The sequence below is a fragment of the Sceloporus occidentalis genome, unplaced genomic scaffold (assembly GCF_023333645.1).
Source record: "Sceloporus occidentalis isolate IW3139 unplaced genomic scaffold, rSceOcc1.0.p SCAF_14, whole genome shotgun sequence".
NCBI classification, from domain to species: Eukaryota; Metazoa; Chordata; class Lepidosauria; order Squamata; family Phrynosomatidae; genus Sceloporus; species Sceloporus occidentalis.
The window spans coordinates 10,165,498-10,186,385 of record NW_028316994.1 but is presented as its reverse complement, the minus strand read 5'-3'; the positions used below and the strand labels follow the sequence as shown (position 1 = coordinate 10,186,385).

The following is a 20,888-nucleotide window of genomic DNA, read 5'->3' as shown; positions in this document are numbered from 1 at the left end:
CTCTTCATTTCACTGCTGCCCTTCCTCTGATCTCTTGGTCCCTCTAGAAAATTTCCAACTCGCATCCTTTTTCTTTCTCCTGCCTGATCCACTATTTCTTGTTCTCATCAATTCAGTGACTCTGATCCAGGGGGACATCAGCAACGCAGAGGACGTGAAGGCTGCTGTACGAGGTGCCAACGTGGTCATCCACACTGCCAGCCTGGTGGACGTTTGGGGCAGAGTCAGCCCTGAGAAAATCAAGGCGGTCAACGTTTGTGGTATGTGTTGACGGTCATCAAAAAACCATTTAGTCAAACCCCTTCTTCCCTATAACTCAGTGATTCCCAAACTCTGATCCTACAGATATTTTGGACATCATCTCCCAGAATTCCTGACCGTTGGCCATGCTGGCTAAGGCTTTTGTGAGTCGAAGTCCAAAGCTCTTGGAGGACCAAAGTTTAGGAACTACTGCTGTAGCCCAAGGCTTGGAATCATGCAGCCCTCTAGGTGATATGGGACTGAAAATCTTAGCAGCCTCAGACAGCTTAAGCATTGGTGTTGAATGCTGGAATTTACAGTCCAGCATCACCTGGAAGAGTACATGATTCTCACCCCTGCTGGAGACCAGATCAAATTGCATTGCCTGATTCAGATTGGATGTCACAGCAAGAAGGGTTGAAGCAGGAGGTGATTTCTGAAAAAGAGGAGGAAGGTCCAGGTTGCTCCAGCCATTGAGCCAGGCTTGAATTTCTAATGCAGAAATGATAGTGGAGGAGATTCAAGCGTTTCTTTCCAAATATAAAAACATTGAGCAAGGGTAGACAGCTCAGTATTTCTTCATACAAAAACAAGTCTCATCATCTCCAGAGACAGATAATGAGCCAATCCAAACTATTCTAGATATGTCCAGAAGTTGCAAATGCTTTGGTGGTGTTGGGAGCCATCCAGTTTTGTGTTAAATTAATGTAGCTATTTACGGTGTGTGTGTGTACTTGCCACAGATGATTTACAGAACTTTAAAGCTGACACTGAAAACATTGTAATCAAGTCATTCATCAGAATGGAGACTGCAGTAAAAAAAAATGGAAGTAGTAGACTAGACCTGGAAGGGCAGCTATGAAAGAACTAGATGAGATCCTCAAGTATAAAAGATATCTAATTGAATACTAAAGTTAGGATTATCTATGCCATGTCTTTTAAATTTCAATGTCTGGTTGTGAAAACTGGACAGTGATGAAAGTTGATAGGAAGAAAATCAACTTTTCCACTTTCACAGGGGTCCTGCTACCCTAACCCCACCGAATGTGAAGGTCCTAGTGTACGTGACTGACTGGCTGTCCATCTGAAAATGAAAGCAAGAAAACACTATCCTCTCAAGATCCCTGATAAAACTAGCTGTCAGGAACATATTTTAGATATCTTTTCCAAGGGTGTATCCACACAGCAGAATTACATCAGTTTGATACCATTTTAAAGCTCATTCATCCTTCATATAGAATCCTGAGATTTACAGTTTGTTGAAGTACTTAGATTTCGCTAGTACCTTCCCTCTGGCAGAGAATTATAAGTACCTCAAGAAACTACATGTTCCAGGAGTCCGAAGGATAGGACAATTGTCGTTAAAATGGTATCAAACTGTTACAGTTGTGCAATGTGGAAACACTCCTAGCTTTTCAAGTGCAGGTGATCTTTTCACATAGAGCTTTTGCAGTGATCACTTATCTGTAGCTTGAAGAGGTATGGCCTAGAAACAAGTTAACATCTCTGTCTGGTGTGTTTGGAAGAACTATGAAGTCTCCTTGCACTGCTGCTGGATAATTTTTTTAAAAGTTATTTTCTCTCGTGCCCAGAGCAGGAAGAAAACAGAGGATTGTTTTCCCTTGAAAATATTCAACCAAATCTGTGCTTGCCCAGCTAATAAATCTGTGTAATGGGAGGGAAGAAATTCCATGGAAAATTGAATACAAAACAGGAATAAACAAGGTTGCTGAATAAAGTGGGAGGGTTGAAAGGAAAATTTGACAACTGGGAAACGAGACAAATTATTTTTGCAAGTAATACATAGATCTGTCTCTTGAAGTGATGCTGTAAAGCCTTTCCAAGAACTAAGCCAAGTTCTTTCAAGGATGGAAAGCGACAAGGACCATAATCTCTAGCAGGAGGAACAAGGGAAATGTTTCTGTATGAGCTGGTTGCAGGTAATAAGAAGTAAAAATAAATAGAAAATTAAAAGTAGAAAATAGAAATAGAATAGAAATAGAAAATATAAACTCCCTTTTTGAACCACAAGTTCTACAGTCTGTTATCTGGCATGGCCACTTGTCACACTGGTTAGGTTGTGAAGTTGGGGCTTGTCATTTAAACACAGACACATGGTACATATTTTCTTGTTTGAAAATTAAGACAGAAATCTTAGCTAAAGGCTCTGTTTGCAGACCCAGGTGAAATGAGGGGATTATTTGCTCCTATTTATTTAGGGAGATGTGATAAGGAACATTTAATCTAGCCCATTTGCTTCTAGTTAGAAGTTGGATATTCAGAGCAGAGTAGAGGGTGAGCCCTGATGCCACAACACCTTGGGAGTGGGGTAGGGAAAACCTAAAATACATAGACTCCTGAGGAGTCTTTGCAAGTTACATAAAATAACAACATGAAATTAGGCCTTGCAAGGTGCCACTCTGCTAGCTAATTGAGAGAGTTGCACAGAACCCTTTTCTGCTGCCTAGAGCTAAGGCCACCAAAACTGGAGAATTTGCCCCCTTGTCTCTCTCCTGGATATGACCCATGAAAACTGGAGATTTGAGGCCAAGGGCGAAGATCTAGCAACTTTAGTTGGCTCTGCTTTTTTACTTCTCACCCTTGGCTGCATAGGTGCCAGGTAGTATATAGGGCAAGGTACTCTGCATATGCTCAGAACTGCCCACTTTAAGTTCCTCCTCTGCTTAACTGCTCTAAACTGAGTGATGTATTCACTAGGGGGGAAATTACTTGGAAGTGGTACAACTAGGGGAATGAAGCCAAGGAATCAACTTGAAAGACCAAATTTCAGCATGGCTACTCTGGAGATCAGGATTCAAATCTCTGCTTGGCTGTGGAAACCCACTGGGTGACCTTGGGCAAGTCACACTCTCTCAGCATCAGAGGAAGCAAAGGCAACTCCCCCCCCCCCTTGAACAAATCTGCCATGAAAACCCATGATAGGTTTGCCTTAGGGTTACTATAAGTCAGAAAAGACTTGAAGACACACAAAAACAAGTTCCTCATTGCCTCCTTGGCAGCCTTGCAGGGAAAACTCTGGTGTGTCCCATCATATTTTCCTTCCATTCTCCCCTTCAGGCTTTTCCAGATAATATGGACTTGCATGTGTAGCCAAAAGCAGTTCCATCTTTTTTCCTTTATGGCAGAAGGGAAGGGTTGTGTGTTTTTTTGAAATTTGAAGGAAACTCCTATAAATCCTTTGGAGAGTGAGTCAGCCGCAATGGATAATAACATCCACATGTGGGTATTTCTTTCATATATGAGTGCCAGCTGCTTTGCAGGATGTGGAGGAATGCAGTTGACAATGAGGGTATCCTAGAACATTCCTGGGCAACTTGCTACAGAGATTGGAAAAACCACTTTGGGGGGACTACAACTCCCAGAATCCCCAGCCAGCATGGCTTCCTGGAACATTCTGGAAGTTGTAGTCCTCTCCCCATGTAACATCCCCTCTAAGTTTTGATCTTTCATATGTTAAATTTTTGCAACAACACACTTTGGGAAAAGACCAGCCTGCAATTGCATGGGATTCTCTGACAAATAATACATGACCTTAACTGAATGCACAGTAGAACAGATTGATCCTATTATGTAGTCCCTGGTTTTCTGGAAGACGAGGACTTAGATTAGATGGAGCATTGTTGGAAACTTGGATGGTGCCTGGTTTCTTTGGACAGGCATTGTTCCCTGAAGTTCCTCTGATGTTTTATGTGTCAAACCTTATTCACACCCCCATGCATTTTTATCCTCACAACAACCCTGTGTGGTGGGCTAAACTGAGTCTAAGAACCTTATTGAACCATGGTGTTATAGCTTCATAGCTATGCATTAGTTGCGCTATTGCTTCAGCTTTATTGCACAGTGCCATTGCTCATGTGTTGTTCTCCCATAGGATATGGTTTTGAAAGTATTTCTTTTTATCAACAGAAAAAAAAAATCTGTTAATATGACCTCCTTTCCCTCTACTTTTCCACTACAATTTCACATGCAAATGTTCAGTTGTGCCTTCATGGCATTTTTAGGAGATCAGTGGGAATGCTTTGAGTGGGGAAATGTCAATCTGCCTCCAGGTGAGGAGGAGAAGAGATGGACATTTCAATCTGTTTGCTTTTCAACCATTAAACTTTGTTGTTCTTTTCCTATAGGAAACATCTCCATTGCCAAATGACCGATTCCTCTCCCCAACTGGGGCTTGTGAGAGAAGCCAAAATTTTGCTTATCTCCTCCACCCTCTTTTTCTAGCCCCATTACAGAGTTTCTCTCTCTCTCTCTCTCTCTCACACACACACACACACACACACACACAGACACACACACCTGGAAATGTCAGAGGAAAAGAGTCTTACAGTTTTAAAAAGCATCTATTTTATTAGTCTTTTCTTCTTTCCTTCCTTTCTGTTTCTTCTTAACTTCAGATGTACTAATCATTGGCAGATGAAAGCAAGCATTGGGGTAGATCAGACAGATAGATTCATGGCTGCTGGTTTCATCTACGAGAGATTAATGATTAGTTAAATCTGAAGTTTACTGAAGTTCACTAGATGTCTGCGCGGAAAACACACAACCCCTCACCCCATGGGGGAAAAAACTTTTTTAAATGTAAGACTGCTTTCATTTATATTTTATATTTATATATTTCAGGGGTGGTGTGTGTGTGTGTGCGCGCGCACACACGTGCACCAAACTCAATAGAAACACTCTATTATAGCAAAAGAGTCTATTGCGATAAAGGCCCAAAATCTGTGCCTCAAAGGGGATGTTCCCACTTGGCAGATAAAACGATGGGAATAATTCAATTTTTTTCCATCGTTTCCATTACCAAAAGGGGCAAATTACCTCAATTCATTTAGACCCTGTTTTCGTTCCCATTTATTTTAAATCGCTTTATTTTAAAGCGGATTAACTTGCTCCCCGTTCCCATTTGTGTCCACAAGCTGTCAATCAAGCGCCAAGGCTTCAGACGTCACAAGCCTTGGGTTTTTTTATTTTTAGGGCAGCCAATGAAAATTGGCTGCATCCAAGGCTCTTCTGTTGTGTCTCCCCAGACTAGAAGGAGGCTTGGCAAATCGGATCAAGGAGGAGAAGGCAGTGGGCTTCATTATTGGGGAGAGAATCTTTGGGAAAGAGAGAAGATAAGGCTCTATTCCCCCCCCTCAGATCCCTCTTCCCCATTGCTCCCTGGGCTGCCTGGGGGGCGATCAAGCAGGGATGTCCTGCAAAGCCCATCTGCTGCTCAGGCGCTCAGGCAGAGGTGAAAAAAGAAAAAAGAATAGTTAAAAATTGTATTCAATGGCTCTCCTTACACATCGGTCTATGAATGAGGAGCAGAGGGGAGGTAAAGGCTATGCGAATGGAAGAACATGACGCTGGCAATGCAGAAAGAGAACAAAGAGGGTGACACCCCCAGGCCAGCCCCTTGAGCGCTGCTCCTCCCATCTCCAGGTTCCCGAATCAGACACCCTTTCGTTCCCATTCGGATACTGTGAATTGTACCCCGCTTTCAAAAATAACCTGTTTTATAACCTATTATTTTTTTAAACCGGTTTATAGGCGTCTAATTTGAATTATACAATATAATTCGATTTTGAATCGAATCACAGTGGAAACAATTCCGGGGCATTGAGGAACTAATTCGGGCATCAGTGGGAACGACACCTCTTAATTCGCTTCATGATCCACTTTATAGGCAAGTGGGAACGCGACCAAAGTCATTCACCTCTGAGACCCAGCTCTACTTGGTTCTAATCTGCTGCTCTAAATCAGAGAGCAGAAGATTAGGAGAGAAGAAGGAAGAGGAGAAGATGATGATGATCATTTATATCCTGCCCTCCTCCCAACAGCTTCAAAGAGGCTTTGTTGTTGTTTACTGTCTTTGAGTTGATCTTGGCTCATGGTGACCCAGTGAAGGAGACATCTCCAAGCTCCCCTATGCTCAGCTGCTCTGCTCAAGCCCTGCAGGCTGAGGACCATGACCTCCCTGACTGAGTCTAACTATCTGGCATATGGTCTTCCTCCTTTCCTAGCATTATTGCCTTTTCTAATAAATTATGCCTTCTCGTGATGAGGCCAAAGGACGAGAGCCTCAGTGTAGTCATCTTTGCTTCCAGGGATAGTTTTCACTTCTCTCTAGCACTACATCTCCAATGAATTGATGTTCTTTTTTTTTCACTTACTTCACTGTCCAGCTCTCACATCCACACATGGTAATTCTAGTGTTCAGATGTATACATTTTAGGATCTCTTCTAGTTCTTTCATTGCAGACCTTCCCATTCCTAATCTTCTTCTGATTCCTTGACTGCAGTCTCCTTTCTGCATTATGTGAAATTATGTTTTCCCAAAAGGCCTATGGTTGATATTTCCTATGTTTTTGTCTCCCTGTCTCCACCACATCTCCCTCTTTTGCTACTACTTCCTATCCTATCAATGCAGGAACCCAGAATGTAATTGAAGCATGTGTGTCGGAAGGAACCCAGTATCTGGTTTACACCAGTAGCATGGAAGTGGTGGGACCCAACACGAAGGGAGATCCCTTTTACAGGTAAGTTGCCCCACTGGGCCCAGAGAGGACTCCCTCCAGGATTAACAGAATGATGGCAGCAGCACATAGGATGTCTTTGAGGGCCATGGATCTGGAACATTTGCAAGAGTGTGTGTTCCTTGATGCCAAGGAGATGCAGACTGGAATGCAGAGTGACCCAAACAGTTGAAGGAAGCACAGTTCCTGCATTTAATTATCCAGCAGGAGATGATGATCAGTTGCACCAATATCTGAAGTTTCACAAATTGCCCTCTCGGTGTGGTAGGATAAAAAAAAAAAATGCAGCCATTCATTTATGACTCAGGGCAAAAAAAGAAATGCAATACAAAATCCCAAGTTTGTTTAGAAAGTGGCATGCCTAAGAGGTTAAGTCTCTCTATTTGTATATGGGTGTGTATGTGTGGTATCCATGACAAGGAGTTCCCCCTGGCTTTGATCCAGACCAAAAGCCTGGGCTTCCCCCAGAAACCTCCTTAGCAACACCATGAAACAGCAGTATTTAGTTACCCCACAGACTGGGAAGGGAGTGAGTTCTTTTTTTTTTTTTTAAGGTACACCACTCCCTATGAGGCTTTGCTTTTGGCTAGGGCTCAAGAAGTCACTTCTAAATTGTGGATTGGGTTATTATTTTATTATGTTTTATTTTGATTGTAACCTGCCCCGATCCTCCGGGGAGAGGCAGGCTATAAATAAATATTATTATTAGTATTAGTAGTAATACAAGGCAATGGGGGGGGGGGGGGATGGAGAGACTGGGGAATAGGATAAGCTTGGCTGTTGCTTGCTTGCATGTGCTAAATCACATCATTCTCTGCAGATATAAAACTGTTTGTTGCCAATGTTTTGGCCCGAATTGGGGAAAGCAAATGGAAAAAATTGCATTTGCAACATGGAAGAAACAGTGCCCAATACAACCATGTCTTTTATCTTTCATTTAATAGATAAGATATCTTTATTCCATGCTGCACAGCACATTGTGCAGTTTGTTTATATCACCATATGAATCCAATAGGGTTAATTGTACAGCGCTAAAGTATTTTGAGGTACCTTATTTTGTTAACTTGTTTTCTTAGCTGAAAGGGAAAGGCACTGAGCCTTACAAGTGGGGTTCCTTTTCTTCTCTTCTTGTATATTAAAAACATAAGGTTTGATTGCTTGTGGTATTTTGTTTTTCATTTGCAGGGGAAATGAAGACACCAATTACGAATCTGTTCATGAAAAGCCTTATCCGGTGAGCAAAACCAAGGCTGAGCAGCTGATAATCGAAGCCAATGGGCGACTGGTAAGCCAGACCATCCTTCACAGAGGATTAGAATAAGACAAAGGAACTTTGTGGCGTCTTAAAAGAAGAACAGATTTATTGCAGCATAAACTTCTGTGGGCCAGAATCTTTGACAAATATATGAAGTGAATCTTTCATAGATTTACCTGTATCTCCTAAGGAGACATTTTACTCATCTGATGCAGTGGATTCTAATTCGTGAAAGTTTATAGGTCTCACCAATATTTTAAATTTGTTATAACAAAACCAAAAAGAATTTTGGAACACCTTCAAGATTAGACAGCACAGTTGTTCAGCCATGTTAGCTGAGGATGATGGTATTTGTGGTTGAATAGCATGACATAGTGGTTTGAGTTTTGGACTGTGACGCTGGGGACCAGGTTTCAAATCTCAGCTCGGCCATGAAACCCACTGAGTGACCTTGGGCAAGTCACATGCTCTCAGCCTCAGAGGAAGGCAGTGGAAGACTTCCTCTGAACAAATCTTGCCAAGAAAAACCTCATAATAGTTTGCCTTAGGGTCGCCATAAGTCGGAAGCGACTTGAAGCCAACAACAAAGGTTGAGGAAGCCTTCTCAGATGCCTCTGTATTTTCACCCTGGTGGCTAGTTGGGTCATGTCCAACGCATCTAGAGAGCATCAAGGTGGAAGATGCAGCCTTAGCCTCTGTATCCCATTGTTCAGTAATTTGACACTTTTGCAGGTAAGAACAGAGCTGCAATGTAAGGTGTGTATGTGCCCACAGAGATTGCTAGCATGCCTCTCTCTGCCTCTTCTGTGCCAGATGCAAGGTGGGAAGCACCTGGTCACCTGTGCTCTTCGCCCAACTGGCATCTATGGGGAGAACCATCCACTGATGAAGGAGTTTTATGAGCAAGGGTGGTTCACAAGAAGGTGCATGTTCCGAGCCATCCCAGCCTCCACTGAGCATGGCAGGGTATATGTGGGTGAGTTACGCTTCTTCTTGGACTGTTTCTGAACTCTGTCCTCTATCTCATTCTGAACCAGAGCTAAGCAAAATAGGGTTGTTGGGTTTTTTGGTTATACATCTTAATTTGGCTCCTACTGATAGACTATACTGGTTATAATGCCTACATTTATTTTCGGATCTTGACAGTGCAGAACCTTCCTAAGAGACCAGGGACCCTTTCACATGCCCCAATTATAGTGCCATGATTACACTTTAATTGCCATGGCTGAATCCTATGGAATCCTGGGGTTTGTAGTTTGATGAGGCACCAGAACTCTGGCTGAGAATTCTAAATCCCCCCACTACCTAAACTCCAAATCCCACCATTGTGTAGGATGTTGCTGTGACTGTTAAAGTGGAATCATAGTCCTATAATTGGGTCATATGGGAAAGGGCCCTTACTGGACTCTGTCTATGACGTGGCTTTTAACCTCACGGCCATGAGGGGGGTATCTTAGACACTGACCCTCCCTCAAGACCACCTTAAGCAAGGCGCACAACTATGGGGATTACCACATGGGGGTATCCCATCCTTGTCCCGTTCCTATTCTGTCTTTCCCATACAATTGCAGGAAGGACTTTCAGATGACATCACGCAGATCCTGTCATTAACCCGTCTAAAAAGTGCAATTGATTGTGATCGTGCAACAGACTTTCAGAAGATGTCGTGCTGATCCTGTCATTAACTTGTCATTGGCCGGCATTTTGCATTAACGGAAGTTCACGTTATTGCAGTGGCACTTTAAGGATGGGTTAATGATGGACTCGGCGCTACGATTTGAAAGCCTTTCACACTATTGCAGTCATGGCCGGTTTAATGATGGGATAAGGACAAGGGAGCTATCCTGTCCCTATCCTACCAGTGTGTGATAATCTCCTTTGATTCAAACACCATAGCTTTCCTCCCCATCTTTGCTTGATGAAGAACTCAGTGGGCTTCAAAACCAAGCCAAATACATCTTGTGTCTTTTGGTCGGCCTAATAAAAATATTGTTACCCAAAATGAAAGGGTCCTGAAAGTGCACCAACAAATTGAAATTAATATTCAAATAGGGAATTGTATTAGCTCAAATTAAAGCAACCAAGAGGGCTTGGGCAACTAAAGCAGAAAGCAAGCCTGTGTATAATGGTTCCAAGAAACAGAACTCCAGAGTGGAAGTCCAAATGTAATTTTATTTATAATCAAAGGAAATCACCATTCACACAAGACACTCACTAAGGTAAACATTCAAGAACTAACAGTATAAAAGATGGTAGCAGATAGCAACTTAGATGGTTACAGAAGGTAATACTGTACCAATTCCAGATGCGTCACTCCAATCGGGGGGACACTGCAAGGTGGGAAATGGCTCAGCAGCTGCCCTAGGATTGTGGTGTAGCCAGTTTATGCTGAGGAGTCGGGTGAGATCCAGGCAGAGTGACTGTCTGGCCTCAAATGAGACTGAATTGGGGTTCTTGGGTAGGCATATTTATGGATCAAAACTTATCCTGGGACAGGCTTTCGGACATGAAAGGATTTTCAGGAGGGAACAATGAGCAAGGAATTTGAGAATGGCTGGACAGTCAGTGCAGATGTCCTTGGACAAAGGACTATTGCTCCCAGATGGAGTGTACTTGGATTTCTGTTCACATGTAAACACAAGGTCTATTGCCCACCTTCACTCCTATCAGTTCAGGGATTATGCAGATTCCGATCTTGATCAATCTATGTGCTCTCATTTTTATTATTGCGATTTTAATACAACATAAAAACAATCAATAAATATTTTTACTATCTATACAACATCTTACCTTCTTTCTTAAACTTATTTTTAAATTCTATTCTATATCTTCTTTGTTTTCTTAATCTCTTGTCTACGATAGAGCACAGAAACTTCGTATTTGTTTCCTTTATTTTTCGCTATACTTTATACATATATAAATATTTATTCAAATTTTATTTTAGTTACGTTAGCCCTTCTTATCCTTTCTCCATAATTTTGATACTTCTTTCTATTTCTCTTCATATTGTTGGGTTGTCTTTCCATAGATATACATGCCTATGTGTTCTTGAGTTCCCCATACTGACCTTACTGGATCTGCTTATATGGCAAGGCAATTTCTCGCACCTGGGGTGCCTCCATGGCTATGTACTCTAAACATCCCTTTTTGATATCAACTTGATATTGGCACAGAGGAGGGGTGTAAAGGGCTAGACTTTGGGGTAGCAGTATCACCACTATGTGTACTTTGGATTTTTTGGACTATAAATCACAGAATTCCTGTTAACATGGTAGACCTGTTTCTGTTACCTATAATCCAAGAGTAAGCACCCTTGGGAGACCTCATTGCTTGACCCATGATGGAGGTGAAGCAATAAAACCAGAGCTTCTGTTTTACAGCCTGTCCTTTAAACTGTTATTCCAAAACTAATAAACAAAAATGGTCAGGATTTACATAAACTCAAATAGCTTCCCAACTGTTTGTTTGTTTTTTAAAAAAAAATTGGTTGGCTAGTTCTCAGAACTAGAAGTTTTTCTATCTCTCCCCCTCTTTTTTGTATGAGAGAAAATATGATTTCTATTCTGTTTATAACTTACCTATTCCTTAAAAGAAAGATAGAAAGACTGAGCAACATCTTTAAGTAATTCATAATTTAACACACATTACAATATATGGGCATGGTCTAGACACATACAGATACACTCAGTCAGTTCAAAGTACTCTCTTTCATGTTTGAGTAAACAGCTTGACAATGTTTGCTTTCATATTCTGTGTTTAATTTTAAATGAAAGACTTTGCCCTCCACACACATTTTTCTGGTAAGCATTAATGGAGTCTTTTGCACTGCACAATTATAGCACTTGATACCAATGGCATGATAGCCTCCTGTACAATCCTTGGACTTGTAGTTTAGTGAGGTGCCAGAGCTCCCTGGTAGAGAAATCTCAGTTCTTCACAAAATTATACATCCCAGGATTCTGTAGGAAAAAGGCATGGCAAGTAAGGAGGGGGGGATCAAAGCACTGTAATTGTGTATTGTGAAAGTGTATATAGTGATCTTGGCTAGCATTCTGCTTGAAACTTGCATCTTTATAAATGGATTTGACAATGTCCATATTCATCTGGCAACTGTATCTGTATGGACATCCTTTGAGTAATGCTGGAGTGTCTGACGTACCACAGCCCTATGTGCAAAGGATACCAATGTGCATCATGACACTTTCTAGTGCACATCTGGACACTGATTGAAAAAGCTGGAGCACAATATTTAAAGCATGTGATGCACATCAGTAGTGCCTGATGGGCATTGGAGCACTCTTGCCAATGCCCTGATGCACATCTTTGCAATTCACCAGCAGGGTTTCATTGTGTACCTGCAGTGTGGTTAATGGATTTGTAAAATTACAAAGCATAGACTGTAATACTGTAATATAGGCTCTCGGCTCTTAATTCTAACATTCAGGTGTTGGTTCTGTACCATCCACTGCAGGCAATGTGGCATGGATGCATCTCCTCGTGGCCCAGAAGATGCAGGAGTCCCCAGCATCTATTGGGGGCCAGGTGTATTTCTGCTACGACTCCTCTCCTTACAAGAGCTATGAGGACTTCAACATGGAGATTCTGGGGCCCTGTGGCTTCCGTCTCCTGGGTTCCCGGCCCCTGGTGCCTTACTTCCTCCTCCAGTTCATTGCTCTGCTCAATGTCTTCCTGCAATGGCTGCTGAAACCCTTCTTCACGTATGCCCCCATCCTCAATCCCTATACCCTGGCCATCGCCAGCACCACCTTCACAGTTGAGACCGACAAGGCCCTGAGACACTTTGGCTATCAGCCCCGTTACACTTGGGAGGAGAGCCGGAACCGCACCGTCAAGTGGCTTCAGGAGATTGACACCCAGAATCATGCTGAGAAATAGACACCAACTGGAAGAGGACAGGAAATGCAGAGCAGAGAGAGGACCCAAAGGAAAACCAACGCTGGCTTCTGCTGCCACTAGAGTGCCTCAGGACATTTTCCTTGCAAAACAGAGACTCTGTGCCACATAATCCTGGTTGACACTGGCTCTAGATTATGCTGTTATTTATCTTACAGTGCACTTACATTGTACCTTCATCAAGCATATAAAATTTACTGAGTGATGCACAGAATTCAAAGAAGCAGACTTTACCAACAGACACAACAGAGGTAACTCATAAAGAAGAAACGAAGAGGAGGCAGTGGTGGATCTGGGGATTGTTGGGTATCATTCATAAAGTTTTCCATATGAAAATTCTACCACTAGCTAAATATCTTCTGGAACATATTGGACAGCAGTGCGTCTTTTCAAGTTTGGTTTCTCCAGTGTGCGCATTTTCAGCAAACATTCCCATCTGTTTCTAGAATAACTTCCAGATCCCGATTTTGATTTTGGCAATGCCACACATTCCAGATCTCTTTTGGATGGGAACCATCTTCTTCCACATCTCGCTTTTGTCATACTGTTTTTACATTATGCCACCTTGGTAATCTTGATTTTGCTTGCAATCCTATACAATATCATTCCTTTCCTGTTGCAGCACAAGCACTTCTGAAGGGTTGTCAATCCATTCCCACATCACCGCTCTCCAGTTCCAGTTTTTCTTCCTACCTCGAACACTACTACGTTGCTGATTCTAGTGCAATAAGGATCCCGGTTCATTTCTTTTAGCCAAGGACTAGTCATCTGAATGGACAAAATGAAATTTCCTTAGCATTACAAAATGTCGGCACTGCAACATGTTTTGGATGCCATAATATAACTTTTTGTCCGTTTTGTGTATGTACATGTAGATATGCTTGTGGGGGTGGGTGCATATGAAGTTATGTGTGTGTGTGGGATTTGTGCAATGGGAAAGTGACTGGAAAATTCTCTAGCATGTCAAAGTTATTGATTTTTTTTAACAATGAACAATGGTGCCACAACTCCTGGGTGGAGCCTGGGAACTAAGGGATGGAGCCTGAATAGGGCACATCTGCATGAAGATTGGTGGGAGCACTTGGTGACATTTGGTTGTATGCTCGTGGGTGGAATCTACTAAATATGGGGTACAGCTAATAGCTTCCTTCATTCTAGACCTTCATCATGCAGTTTTACTCTTTTTACCTTAGAATATGGCTAAGGAACATATGAGATGTTATGAGACTTTGGCACCCATCAGCCACAGCCAGCACAGCTAAAGGTGTAGGATCATAAGAACTGTAAGCCATCATTAAAAGGTGAATATGTGCTCAGTGTCTTAGAGACTTACCCCTATTCCTACAACACAGAGCTTGTAAAAACTGTTTTTTTGGAAGGGCTGCCATTCTCAGAATCACTCGGTTGCCATGCTGGCTGAGAGATTTGAGAACATATAATCCCAAAGTAACTTTTTCTAAACTCTGCTGAAACATCAGGTTGACAAAGGTGACATGGAAACCCTCGCCAGAGCGTGAGTAGTGTTTTTTCAGGCTACTGATGTTGACATGGCTCTCCAGATGCTGTGAGAGTGCAGCTCCCATCAACCCTAGCCAGCATAGTCCATGGTGAAGAACACTGGGAGCTGACGTCCAGCATAATCTAAAGTGTCACAAGGTGTCCATCCTATGTAAGTTGTGCAGCCATCAAAGATGCAGGAAAGGGCAGTGTAACAAGTTGGAGGCTGGGATCTAGAATGGGAAGCCAGCATGGTGTGATGTTTTGTGTGTTGGACTAGGAATCCAGAAGGCCAGGGTTTGAATCTATGCTTAGCTGTGGAAACCCCATGGTGATATTGGGCAGGTCACACTCTCTTAGCCTCAGAAGAAAGCAATGACAAACCTCTGGATAAATCTCACCAATAAAACCCTACAACAAGGTCACCATAAGTCAACAGTTGACTTGAATACATAAAACAACAAGAGTAAGAGGAAAAACTAAAGTGTTTGAGTTGTTTTAGTTTGAGGGGGGAAGGTGATTAAATGGAGTGGATGATAGGATAAAAGGTATATAAAAATTAGCACATAGTGGAGAAAGTGATGGGAGAGATGGTTTTTCCTCTCCTTATAATAACATTTTCTGTCCCATATTTGAGAGCCATGTGGGATGTTATTCCAGTTAAGTAAATAGTCCAGTTAAATAAATAGTCCATGGTTTACCTAAACATGGAGAGACTTAGCTGTCAGGAGATTTTGGGATGCCCCTGACTTCGATAGCATTTGAAGAGGGACTATCAGCATCTAGTAGACATGATAACTACAGATCTTGGAAATATTATTTCTGTGGATCACAGCTCCCAGAGTGCTGCAGCCAACATGGTCAGTGGGATACAGGGGTTGTGGTCCAAAAAGGATCTTTCTTCAGCTTCACATGGATGGAATCAAGTTTAAAAGCAGAATGCGGCTTGAATTCAGTTGCTGACGATGACCTGAGGAGGGCTGTGGATATCATAACCTGCTGGTAGGCTTCTGAAAGGTCTCCTCTTGGCCACTAGGAGCCGCAGAATCTTTCCCGAGATGGGCTGCTGGTATTCTTGAATTTCTTATACTAACACAGAATGTATTGACAGTTCAAAATGTATTTTATGCAAATAAATGTATATTGACTGCAGCATCAATAGCTGTCTCCTTTCCTTCTATGCTGTGGCAGGGTAAGGTGACAGATATGCAGCAGGTTAATACAGCAACGCTGTCCAGAGAGTGCAACACGGACAGTTTGGAGGCATGCAAAAAAGCAAGCAACTCATCCAATGTGAAGACTTTCATTACATATACTGTATCTCTGTAAAAGCTCTTTCCTGCTATCCCAGGAATGGGACACCTGTTGACTTTCCATTGTCATTGGACTGGAATGTCCATTATTCCTAGTCAGCCTGGCCAATTGGCATGGTTAATGGGAGTTATGGTCCAACAATTCTTGGGGGGCCTCCAGTTGTTTGCCTCTGTTCTATCTTCTTAACAATGCTCTAAACGGAGTCAAGAGTCTGCCTGCCTACTAGCTGTGATATTACACATAGAGGTGGTCTGTGTATAATTTTGAAAGTCTTCCAGGAGAGACATTTTGTCACAGTTCAGGTAAGATTCAATGAAGATGAAGACTTGACAGGTAAGATTAACTGATGTTGGAGAAGTTGCTTGTGAGTAAATTCACATCAAATGTGGGTATGGGTGGTTTTTTTGCTACCAAAGACCTGCTGAATGTGAGACAATCACTGTCTTCTTCTTTCTCCACTTATTCTCAGCTTACTTCAATTGCAGCAAAATGAGTTCAAAGTACAAAATTAGTTTGTGTTCCATTAACTCAGCAGAGGGGAGAGGAGATGGATTCTTGCCCTTCCCAGGAGGGTCAGGCAAAGCAAACTGCTGCAGCCTCCCCTAGCTTGTCCTTTCTTCCTCATCAATTACTTTTGCCATCTTGATCACACTCTGATGTTGCTTGGCCACGTGTATCCCTGTTTTCATCAATGAAATGCTGGGAGTATGAGTATGTGGAGGGCATACACACCCTAAAGGCACTAGATCTTGTCTGATCTTGGAAGCTAAGCAAGGTCAGCACTTGGTTAGTACTTGGATGGGAGACCACCAATCAACACCAGGTGTTCTAGGCTACATTTCAGAGGAAGGAAATGACAAAGCCACTTCTGAGTGTTCCTTGCCTTAAAAACCCTATGAAATTTGTGGGGTCGCCATAGGTCAACAGACAACCTGAAGGTACTCACACTGTGCATGCGTGCGCACGCAGGCGCACACACATGGGCAAAGCCTGTGAAATCCTAGCTGCTCAAGACAATTGGACCAAGTTCCCCATGGCTAAAGGAATGTGGGCTTTATTGATTACGAAGCTCATTGATCTGAAGGCTTATATCTCCACGAAAGATGGAAGATGGGTCCGGTTAGCAAGGGTCGGGCTTTAAAGTACTGGTAGGAATCATGTGGCCCTCCAGATGCTGTTGTACTGTGATTCACAGCATTCTTTGCCACTGACTATAACGGTTAAGATATGTGCAACCTGGTATGAACTGGAGAGCCATGTGAGTTCAAAGCTGGCTTTAAAGGGCTGAATGCCTAACCAGTGCCCTTTGTGCACACAGTGAAAAACTGGTTTTAAAAGCCTTTGTCAGCAGTTGTGAGACTGCAAGAGAATGAACGCCTGCCAATGTGGTGAGACAAATATACTAGCGTACAACTTAACCACAGATTTCCTTTGGAAGTGGCTATGAGCAGGAACACGAGGGGAAGGCCTGAAGAGTACAGTCCAGGGGAAGCAGAAGAAAATATTACAAATGGTGGAGGCGTTTAAGATCCAAATAGAAACATAGTCACATGGCATATCACTGAGCTTTAGTGAACTCATTGGAAAGTTCATATCAGAGCTTGGAAAAGTTGCTCTGGGGAGGACTAGAATTCTCCCATCCAGCCATCACCTTTCCGGGCTCCAGTTCATCCACTAGAATGGACTGAGTAAAATGTTTGTTTCTGTTGTTATGTACCATCAAGTCAGTTTCAAGGCAGTTTGACTTTTCCATTTGAAGTTGCAAAGCATTCCCGTCTGAAAACTGTGTATCTACCCAGTATGAAGCCACAGTCCCTTCTGAAAGAAGAACGTGTTTAATTCATGCCCCCCAACTGTCTCAGTTTGACAATAAAAGTCCAGATTGATCATCTGTCATCCCACTTTTCCAGCTCCTTTTGAAATGTCCCAGTTTCTCTGTCCTCCTCCCACTTTACCCCTTCACTTTCAGTTGCTTCAATTGCTGCAAACTAAATTCCAAGTGCAAAAGTGATTTACACTCATTTAACTCAACCAGGAGAAGGGACAGGAGGGGATGGAGTCTTGCCATTCCCTGCAGACTCAGGCAAATGCAAACTGCTTCAGTCTCTCCTAGTGCATGTGTTCTTTCTTGTTAATAGCCTTTACCATCTTGACCACACTTTGCTATTGCTTGGCCACATGTGTCCCAGTTTTCCCTGGTGAAATGTTGGCCGGTATGTTAGTCTCTCAGGTTATCACATATACTTGGGTCTGACTTGCAGTTGGCTAGTAGAAATAAGATTACAATCTTTACTGGTAATGTTTTTGGAACATTAGGACTTCTTTGCCTTTCTGCCTTACATAGAAATTTTACATCTCTGTGACAAACTCTTAGGAATCCAAGTTCCTTTCTCTCGGTCACACACAAGCTATTTGGCACCATCCCTAGTTGCTTTAAAACAAAACAGTATTTTGACATTTGACTACATCATGGCTCCCAGTGACTGGGATGTGACTTCTCCCTCCCTTTGCTTCTATGGGATGGGGTGAGGCGGGGTGATAGATGAGAGCATTTCAAAATCAAAATTACAGATGACAGCAAACAATGTGGAATTTGGCATCCTTGCTTGCCTGAGGTTTAGAAGGAGTTTGGCTGGCACACAATCTGCCACACCCCACGCTCTGATATTCTGATAATTCCCAGAATAAAAACATTGTAAAGCGTAGTGGAAAGATGGGTCTAGGGAAAGGATTTTTGTCTGAATCTGGGTCAAGCCAATCCATTAGACAGTACAGATTCCTGCTCAAGGGTAATAAAGGTGAAACAGCATGAAACAGCTCCTTCGGGAATTTAGTCACAGGTTGGCTTGAGTCCCCCTGGGGCCTAGCATTCCTTTAATAATTGAGGACATGTCTATATTGTGTGTATATGTGACTTCAACTTGCCTGTGGACCTATGGTGACCCCATTAATTTCACAGTTTTCTTAAAGGAATACTCAGAGGTGGGCTTGCCAGTTCCTGCTTCTGAAATATAGCCCACATTTCAAGCAATCTGTTGGTGATCTCCCATTGCCAAACTATTTGTTGATGATCTCTCATCCAAGCTATTTGTTGGTGATCTCTTGTCCAAGGACTGACCCTGCTTAACTTCCAAGATCAGATGGGATCTGGTGCCTTTAGGGTATTTAGGCCCTCTGGGCAGCATATAAAACATACAATGACATAAATCTGACCAGTTTAAAATAGTAAAAAATAATTTAAACAGACTGAGAACAAATTAAACATTTTGACAGGTTAAAGGAAGATAGTTTAAAACTAGCTTAAACAGTTCAAGACGGTTTAAAACCATAGAATCATAGTGCTGGAAGGAGCTGCAAGGGCAATCTAGTTCAACCATCAGTCATGCAGGAATCCACAGCTAAAGTAATCCTGAGAGATGGCTGCCCAACCTCTGTTTAAAACCCTCCACTACTTTCTGACGCAGTCTATTCCACTGACAAACAGCTCTTTTCATAAAAAAAAGCACCTTCCTAATGTTTAGATGGTATCTCTTTTTTGCAATTTGAATCCTTTGGTTTGTGACCTAGCCTCTGGAACAGCAAAAGAAAAGCAAAAACAAGCTTGCAGAAAAGCATGTGCTGTATATATTTGGTCAATTTGGCCTGAGAGCCTTTAGTAAACAGCCAGATTTTTACTAGAATGAAACTAGTGGTTGGAATCAAATTGGTTTCTAAAGGGGAGGGTATTCAACAGCCGTTTTCTCTCTCCTCCTCCATTCATTGCCTAAGAAAGCGGTTCTCCACCTTTGGTCATCTTTATGTTTTGGAGGACCAGCCATGTTGACCAGTTAGGGATTCTGAGAGCTGAAATCCCAAACCTCTGGAGGGTCAAATATTGAGTACCAAAAGCCTAAGTGTTAGAATCCTGGTGTATTCTACCAGATATATAGTGGTTGTGGATAATGGGGGCTAGGGTAGGCTTAGCTGGGCTTGTAGAGGGAAAGCTGGGTTGTAACTGTTAGCTCCAGGTGGTGCTTATCGGGTGGCCTTGATGAAGGCCTGGTTCTCAGAGGTTTGGAATGCAGTCTCTAGGTTGGGGAGATGAGCTACGGAGGGGGGAGTTGTGGTGGATGGGAACCAGGGAGGAATGGGAGGGGTATTGCTAGCGAGGGCTTTTGCTGAAGGGAGGAGTAGTTTGCTAAGGGGGATTTATGCATTGGGTTGGTTGGGAGGGGTCAGTCTCAGCTATGAAGCTGAGTGATGTGGAATTCTGATTCTGGAACCATCAATAAAGTACTGTTGATTTATCAATTAAGCTGACTGGTTGATTGTCCAGGATTCTGGTCCCGCACTCTGACACTAAGGAACCTACACCTTCTGAGGTAAATATAAACCATCCAAGGGGTAGTTTGATCCCCAAGAGATCATGCTCTCTGACATTTCACAGATGAAAACCACAAAGAGGAGAAGGAGAGAAGGAACTGGGCAGCCATTTTGAGTGGTGAGTGTTTGAATTTTTTTTAAACTCTGGGAGAGTGTGCTTGTTGCTGAGGGTTTTTTTCTTTTTTGATCCAAAGAAATCTACAGCAGAGGCAGCAGGTGAGAAGCAAACCTTGACTCAGAACCTTGCCTTTAAGTACAAGCTAGCAGCCGGGACATTCATCTAAAGTTATATCCCCAGTAGACTGAGCTCACTGCCAGAGACTGGTGAAAAGGCCAGGTCATCAGGGGCCTTAACATTGGTGTTTACCAGAGGATTTTTTGAGGAGCAAACCCACAGTCCTGTTTCAGTCATTACTAAAGACGTTGCAGTATGGACAACGAGGGATCTGCTGCAGTCACCTGCAACACTTGTGGGATGTTTGTCTACAGAAGTGGAGAACTTCACATGCACCAAGTGCAAGTTGGTAGCACTCTTGGAGGAGAAAGTACAGCAGCTGGAGTCCTGAGTAGCTACACTTCAGCATATTAGGGAGCAAGAGGATTTCCTGGACAGAACGGAACTAATGATCTTGGACGAGTATCACACAGAGGAAATTGCTGGGGCAGAGGAGGTCACTTCACATACGCAGGAGGCAGACAGCTGGATAAATGTGACACAGAGAACTAGGCCAACAAGGGATTGTTCTGGGAGCTTGCAGCTAGAGAATCAA

General features: G+C 42.7%; 1 protein-coding gene across 1 annotated transcript in view; it reads left to right on the top strand.

Moving 5' to 3' along the window:
* The window catches only part of LOC149303863 (3 beta-hydroxysteroid dehydrogenase type 7-like), a 68,926-nt gene extending 53,332 nt beyond the window's left edge, over window positions 1–15,594 (top strand). Inside the window, exons 3-7 of the mRNA XM_089480978.1 lie at window positions 117–260; window positions 6,671–6,779; window positions 7,962–8,061; window positions 8,845–9,007; window positions 12,503–15,594. Coding sequence (XP_089337104.1) covers window positions 117–260; window positions 6,671–6,779; window positions 7,962–8,061; window positions 8,845–9,007; window positions 12,503–12,927 — 941 coding nt within the window. The 3' untranslated portion in view covers window positions 12,928–15,594. The remainder of the gene's footprint in view (window positions 1–116; window positions 261–6,670; window positions 6,780–7,961; window positions 8,062–8,844; window positions 9,008–12,502) is intronic.
* The last annotated feature ends 5,294 nt before the right edge of the window (window positions 15,595–20,888 follow it).